This window comes from Glandiceps talaboti, chromosome 11 (assembly GCF_964340395.1).
Source record: "Glandiceps talaboti chromosome 11, keGlaTala1.1, whole genome shotgun sequence".
Classification (NCBI taxonomy): domain Eukaryota; kingdom Metazoa; phylum Hemichordata; class Enteropneusta; family Spengelidae; genus Glandiceps; species Glandiceps talaboti.
The window spans coordinates 14660646-14668562 of record NC_135559.1 but is presented as its reverse complement, the minus strand read 5'-3'; the positions used below and the strand labels follow the sequence as shown (position 1 = coordinate 14668562).

Sequence of the window (7917 nt, the reverse complement as noted above, 5' to 3'; positions counted from 1 at the left end):
TGAACTGATTAGGTTCAGTAGTGCATGCAGGCAAAGTGTCAGTCTGTCTGTCTGTCTGTCTGTCTGTCTGTAAACAACTTAAAGTCAAAAACCGCTAGACCGATTGCCATAATATTTGGTGGGTATATTACCTTGGGTGTCTAGTTGGGAAATTGTTCAATCAAAACATCTTACCACAGATGTGTGAATTGGGTCAAAAATGTGGCTTTTGGTCAAAAAAATGTAAACTCCAAAGCTGCTGGGCAGATTTGTGGGAACCTTCTTAGGGGTGTTTAAATTAAAAATTGTTCATGACACGATGATCCCGAAAGTGATATGCAAATTAGGGCTAAAAATGTGTCTTTTTCGTAAACAAGCGACCTATCGGTCAGAATAGCTCCGCTGGTTTTTTTTTAATTTAATTTTTTATTTTGGTGACATGTAGAGGTGGTTCAGGTCTTCAGCTCTTCACTATGCAGTTTTGTTTTAGCGATGCAATAAAGTGGTTAGTGGTTTCATATGATGTCTCACTATAAAACACATTTTACACAGAAGTTGGTAATGTATTGTACTTTTATACCATAGTCACCATTGTATGACAAAAATCTACTGTTATGAAAAATTGCACAAAATCTCAGAAAAAAATGACTGGGAAATGCACACAAGAAAAAGAAAAAAAGAGGATTTTGAGGTTGGCTATAATTAATTCCAGTGTCTTACAGCTGTAACCCTGGAAAATTTTAATGATGAATGAAATAAACTAGGGATCTAAAATAATTTTGAGGCAATTTGAATTTCAATTTTCTAACAAATTTACAAAGTCAACAACATTCAACTTGTACTAGTTGTGGTAGATATATATAGGGAAGAAATGTATTAATCGCCATCTTTCCGTACGGCGACAATCTCAAGTACCCGGAAGAGAGTCATTCTCAGCCATACGTTACAGTGGTAACACTCGTTCATGTTCGGTTACCTTTCACAAAGAAAACACAACGAAATGGTTGAAATGATCTTTTTTTTTATTTCTTTTCATCACAACAACAAAATCTGCGTGATCAAAAGTGTTGTAAACTAAACCAGAAAGAATTATCGGACTGGCTAAACTTCCCGATGAACTGGAGTAAGGTCCTACTACTTCCAAGTAAGCCTCGATAGTACTATAGTACGTGAGAAAATCGTCTCAAACTAGCGATACAACTTTCAAAATATAACTTGACATGTCTTCATTTGTTAGAGTTATACAATTCAAGACGGGTTTTCACTCGAAAACAACAATTCTGTGAATAATGACACTCTGAACGCAGCGATTTCTCGGACGATGTTACCACTGTAACGTATGGCTGACAACGACTTGCTTCCGGGTTAGACCCACGTGCATACGGGTGGATTGTCGGCGATTAATACATACATCGTCTGATATTTTAATTCACAGTGTTTCTTGTGACCGGCGCCTGCCAGCAGACTCTGCCATTTTTTTCATCATTCCATGTTAAACCTTGTACTTGACATTTCGCAATATTTATAATTCTCAACAAAATACCTCAACATGCCTCACTTCGCTCGTACTCAAAGCAGCCCCGCGCGGTATGATCACTGACACTGATGACATGATGAGAGAGAACCTTTCCGGATTTACATGTAAAACGGGGAAAGATACGCAAAACATAATGCAAAGTCTGAAGCCAAATTAAAGTTGTAATTATTTTAATTATTTTTACTTGCCAAATATTTGCATTTTGGAAAGGCAAGACACGTTCATGTCGTTTAACTTTACATGTGAACTGTCGGCCATAACTTCAACCGCATGCCTGGCATGCCCTTCCTTACGCAAGTTGTCTGAATTCTGGTTCACTGTCATTCCAAATTGCACGACAATATAGAATTAACCACAAGTTACATGTTATCTGAAAACATCACACTTTTATAGTGGGTCTGAAGTGTGATTTTAGTGAGTACCAAGAACGTCCTGTGTTGATACTCAAGATACTTGCTGTGGAAAATCGGTCGGTCAAATGAGGTCACCTACAGCTTCTGGTCGAATCAGGATAGAGTATGCAAATGAGGATGTTGCGGACTGGCTGATTATGTAGAAGGGTGCAGAATTGGATTTGAAGTTTACAACCCTGTTTCGAACAAACGCTTGTCATTTGGGCGCCCAATGCGTAGAATTATAGCACATATTACATTGCTTGTTTGACGTCAATAGTGTCTTTTGAAAAGTGGCAGTTTACTTAAAGTCTCGTCGACTGATTTCCAATATGGCGTCGGTCATTATGCTCATTAACATATTCATTTTTTTTTTCAAATTACAAAAAAAAAATCATAAAAAATAAAAATGAGGATGTGCTGACTTGAAATTAACAAATCTGAGTAAGCTACCCCCTGCGCATCAACACGCCAGATATCAAAGCAATCTAATAAGAGGTTTTCAAGGAGTTGATGAAAATGACATTTTATGAAAAAAAATCATAAAAAATTGAAAATGGCACAGATCAACTTGGCATGAACAAATCTGAATAGCCTCCCCCCAGGGAACATGCACACCAAATATCGAAGAATTCCGACTGTCACTTCCGGAGTAGATAGTAAAAATATAAAAGTTTGACGGACACCTATGATTCACTCTACTCTCTATACCTCAATACCCACCTATACCTAAAGCTACGCTTTCAGCTTTCGCTGACAGCGGAGCTAAAATGTATGATTCCAAAACTGCTGCGCAGATTAGGCTGTAATTTAATCGGGATGCGCCAGGGGATGTGCAGATGAATGTGTATTTGCAACATTATTAACCCATTAGCGATATGCAAACTAGCTCTAAAAATCTCAATTTTGGTCAAAAACATATATCTTGAAAACTGCATGGTGAATGGGGCTGAATCTTGTTGTGGATGTTTCTAGAGGGTTTTTCTGCAGTTATTGTTCAAAAAATTTTGACCAAACTGGCCATAGCAACCATGAAAATACCCTTAGCAACAGTGAAATGATGATGCACATTACAAAGATAATAACAGGGATGGGTAGGTAAGTGAATAAAGCAAATATGTCTAGCAACAAGACCACGCCAATAGCAACAGCCAAATTATGGTCTATATTGCAAAGATGAAAACTGTGAAGGGTAGATAAGTGTATAAAGATTCCAAAAAATGTATGCACATATGCCTACCAACAGACCAAGCCCATAACAACAGCCAAATCCTTCTACATTTTGTATTTGAGTTTGTACAGCTGAAATTGTGGCGTTAGTTGTATTTAAACCCCTAACTTAAAAAAGTCAATAAAAAATCTCTCAAAATCAAAAGTAAAGTTAACACTATAATGATGGCAACTATCGATAAACATGATACATGTACTAGTATATCGCTGCCATCAATAGTGGCCATATCTGATTTCTGTTTGGTTATTTCTCTCGACTTGTAGACAAAATGACGGAATACATCAATGCGAATGTTGATGTTTTTATAGGTGTACAGGATATATAAACATTAGATATGACGATCACTGATCGCAGCGTCAGAATAGGAAGTTATTGAAGGAAATAATGCCCTGTAACGCTGCTGGGACCTTGATTGATCCCCTGCACTCTATCACAAATCGAGCCATCAAGTTGTTTGTTCCATTGCGCAATTTCTATAGTAGCGACCCCATACAGAGTTTACACTTGTGAATCATACAAAGAAAACAAATTACACCTCAATTAGGCACTCTTTGTCACAATATACACGTTCAAGCATAGACACTAGGTGTAGGGTCTATGGTTCAAGCAGGCCTTTAGGCCACGGTCTTTTGATCCCGGATCCGGCCCATTGTTCCCCTCGTTGGTCCCTGATGTTTGTCTATTCTAACTTTAATTAACTGACTTTACGCTGTATAATAATTGTGAGTTAGTAAACAAATGACGTTGACATTGCCTCTTCTGTGTACAGCTAATTGACTGTGGTGCTAATTGGATGTCATATATACATAAACAAGGTGAGGTATTGACCATCAAAAACAAGGTGAATGTGATAATTTCTTTTAACACAAAGTAAAGTACCAATTGCCAGTGTCATATTGGCATGGTAGATGATATGTGGGAAAAATCAAAGCAATAACAAACATAAAAGACATAAAGGTATGGATTCTCTAAATGAAAGTAACCATTACGTTGGTATTAACTCGTATAATAAAAGGTGATAACACCTTAATGACTGCCAATTATTCGTCTAATTTCGTTCTGAAGTTCACCTACTCGCTTACAAGCATTGCAGTTGTAGATTATATGTGTAAATGGAAGGTGGTAATAATATATATATATTATTTATTTGCCAGAGGTTGAAAAATGTTTACATATCAAGTGAGGAAAATGAAATAATCAAGTAATCACATCGCCAATTAGGAAAAGTATATATAACAGAATAATTTGAACTTCTGGCTGGACCACAAAAATAGTTTGTTCAAACTAGTCGAGTTCGAGGCCCAAGGAAAACATATACAGTAATATGATATAAAAAAAATAACCAAAAAAACAAAAAAAACAAACAAAAACAACTTGAAATAACAGACCAAAACGAAAGCAAAACACACACACACACACACACACACACACACACACACACAAGCAAGCAGACAAACAAACAAGCAGGGAAACACACACACACACACACACACACAGCAATGTCTTAATACCAAAAAGAAATACACATGTCGAAAATATATACAAGGGGCAAACGAAGGTTATAACGATATTTTCAGAGTAAATTGACTTAGACTAGTAAATACTGTTTTAATTTGGATTTAAAGGTAGATCTTGTTCCTATCTTTTTCAGTTGGTCAGGTAACGAATTCCAGTGTTTTGTGGCTGTGTACTTAAAACTGTGTTGGCTCAAAGTGAGATTAATTTTTGGAATGTAGAATTTGTCTCCTGTTGAGAGTCGTGTCACATAATTATGTGGTATTGGGTCGAGGTAGTCATGCACTGTCTGTGAGAAATTGTTGTTTTTCAAATCAAAGATAAATAAACAAGTATTAAATATACATAACTGGTGAACATTTAAGATGCTAAGTTGGCGAAACAGAGGGGCAGAGGGAGCACGAAAATCAGAAAATGTGATGAGTCGGAGTACTTTCTTCTGAAGATTTAAGATAGGTTGAAGAAATGACTTATAGGTATTTCCCCATATCTCGATACAATAAGACAAATGGGGTAATATCATGGAATTATATATTAGGAGAAGAATTGATTTTGGCATATAGTGTCGAATTTTTGAGATAATTCCTATGATGGGGGAAATTGAATTGATAACTTTTTCGATATGTGAATTCCAAAGCATGTGTTGATCTAAAGATACTCCTAGGTAATTAATTGAAGCAACTCGACGTATCTGAGAATGATTAATGCTCAGGCTCCCCTCTGTTGTCACTGATCGTTGAGAAGTCTTGATTATCATAAAATTCGTCTTATCTGCGTTGATTGTGAGCATATTTGCATCACACCAATCGCAGACTTTCCTAAAATCAAAATTGAACAGGTCAAGCTGAATGATATCAGATTTGTCGTTAATAAATTGAAACAGATTTGTGTCGTCAGCAAACAGACGAAAATCAAATGCATTTGTGGAGTGTATAATATCATTGATGTAGATCAAAAAAAGTATTGGGCCTAAAATAGAACCCTGTGGAACACCACATGTGATATCTCTATAAGATGACAAGTTATTGTTGACATTTACACACTGTTTACGCTCAGAGAGATAATTTTTGAACCAGAGTAACGGCAAACCTCTGATACCATAATGATTTAATTTCTCTATAAGAATGTTATGGTTGATTGTATCAAAAGCCTTCCTTAGATCAATGAAAATACCAAAAGTTAAATAACCCTTGTCCAGTTTGTCGGCAATACCAGTGACCAAGTCAGTTAGGGCAAGTTTCGTGCTGTGCTTTTTCCGAAAACCAAATTGAGTCCTTATAAGGATGTCATATTTGTCGAGATAGTTGATGAGTTGATTATTGACAATAGATTCCATTACTTTGCTAAGTATGGGTAAAACTGAGATTGGTCGATAATTACCAACATCAGTTGGCGATCCTTTTTTGTAAATGGGTATTACCTTGGCGATTTTTAATTCATTGGGACAGATACCATGACTCAATGAACAATTTACTATATGGGTGAGTGGAAGTGCAATTATATCTGCGGAATGCTTAACTAACTGGGGATTGATCATATCTTGTCCTGTGGCTTTTCGAGAGTTGAGTTTTGATATTTCCAAGAGGATGTCATCTTTGTTGACAGGGTGAAAGAAAAATGAATTTGGATAGTTCCCCTTTAGATATTGGTTGAAATCAATGTTATGTGTAATCTTGGCAGCAAGATTCGGACCAATACTTGTAAAATATTTATTGAATTCATCAGCGATGTCAGTACAGTCAGTCAAACATGTATTGTCTGGGTTGTTGGTAATTATTTTGTCAGGGGGAAGTTTCGTCGGTGTCTTATTTAAGATTTCTTTGATAATTTGCCATGTTTTGTTCGTGTCTCCATTTGCATGCCTTACTTTGTTTGCGTAGTACCTTTTCTTAGCCGACCTAAGGAGCTTTGTCAGAATGTTTCTGTACGTCTTGTATTTACTTTTAAGTTTATCATTACTGGAGTTGTTTTTCATTTTTGAGAAGATTTTGTGCTTAGTATTGATAGATTTTAAAATACCTTTAGTAATCCAAGGTCTCTTGATTGATTTAGGTGATTTGGTTCCTTTTTTTAGGCGAAGGTGTCTCTTGATGACATTATGAAATAAATTATAAAAAGTTGTATATGCCTCGGATGCATCATGGCAATCATAAACTGATTGCCAAGATACATCACTTAGGTCAGCTAAGAAGGTGTCTTTGTCGTAATGTCTGAAGTCGTAAGTCTGTGTTTTGGTGTCTGGCTTAAAAACATGATGAATATTCTTGACAACACCAAAAATTGGAAAGTGGTCAGTTATGTCAGTTTCAATAACACCACTTTCAATAAAGTAGTCAGTGATGTTAGTAATCAAATGATCGATGACTGTATTTGATGTATCAGTAACTCTGGTAGGGGTATCAATTATCTGTGTCAAATTATATGTATTAAGAAGTGTGTTATAGTGGATAATAGATGGAACATCTGATGATGTGTCAATGTTCATATCCCCCAGGATGATACAATCATTACCTTTTGCAAACATCTGGTCTAGGCATGCCTCTAAACTGACAATGAATTCATTAAAAGGAGTATTAGGTTTCCTGTAAATGACACTTATGATAATTTTTTTGTCATTCATGATGGCCTCAACAAAGACTGATTCACAGTGGCTAATTTTACTTGTGTTTATGCGAGTGACTGAGAGGGAGGTGTGAAAATACAAAGCTACTCCTCCACCTTGAGACAACTCACGATTACACGTTATCAAATCGTACGAAGGCAAGTTGTAAAGACAACAATTTGACTTGGGATGTAACCACGTTTCTGTGAGAGCAATAAAGAGAAAATTGTGATCTAGTATGTTCAAGAATGCAACAAAGTCATCATAGTTCTTTGAGAGAGATCTGATATTACAGTGTAGAAAAGAGCATGAGTTGATGGAGAAATCGCTGTTCGATTTAAACTGGTCAATAGTGTATGACTTACAATTGTATTTGACAGTGGTTTCTTCAATCATCTTGAAAGTCATGTGTACTTAGATAGAATGTCAACAGTTTAGTTACTTAATGTGGAGAATATCAGGAATTGATGCAATTCTTACGACGGGGGAGTTGTCTTCTTTAAAATAAAGAACCATCGTGCTAAATAATGTGATTCCCTTGCGCAAACAGAAGAATTTGTTTTGTGTTTAAGCTTGCTTTATTAATATAAGTTTAACGTTGATGACATTGATCAATCCATTGGTGGGCATGGGAGTTATGGATGACCAAGGGCCAAATGAC

At 36.2% G+C, this 7917-nt stretch overlaps 1 protein-coding gene across 1 annotated transcript; it reads right to left on the bottom strand.

The window, feature by feature from the left end:
• Window positions 1-5407: 5407 nt before the first annotated feature.
• On the bottom strand, window positions 5408-7652 carry LOC144442054 (uncharacterized). Its single transcript, XM_078131326.1, has 2 exons — window positions 5744-7652; window positions 5408-5472 (listed from the first exon to the last, which is right to left on the bottom strand). Exons 1-2 carry the CDS (start codon window positions 7650-7652, stop codon window positions 5408-5410), a joined length of 1974 nt encoding a protein of 657 aa, XP_077987452.1.
• Window positions 7653-7917: the final 265 nt, after the last annotated feature.

Coding starts and splice junctions, on each gene's coding strand:
- LOC144442054 (XM_078131326.1), bottom strand. CDS start 7,652: ATGATTGAAGAAACCACTGTCAAATACAATTGTAAGTCATACACTATT. Junction 5,473..5,743: donor AAATCATTATGGTATCAGAG/GTTTGCCGTTAC, acceptor TTTTGATTTTAG/GAAAGTCTGCGATTGGTGTG.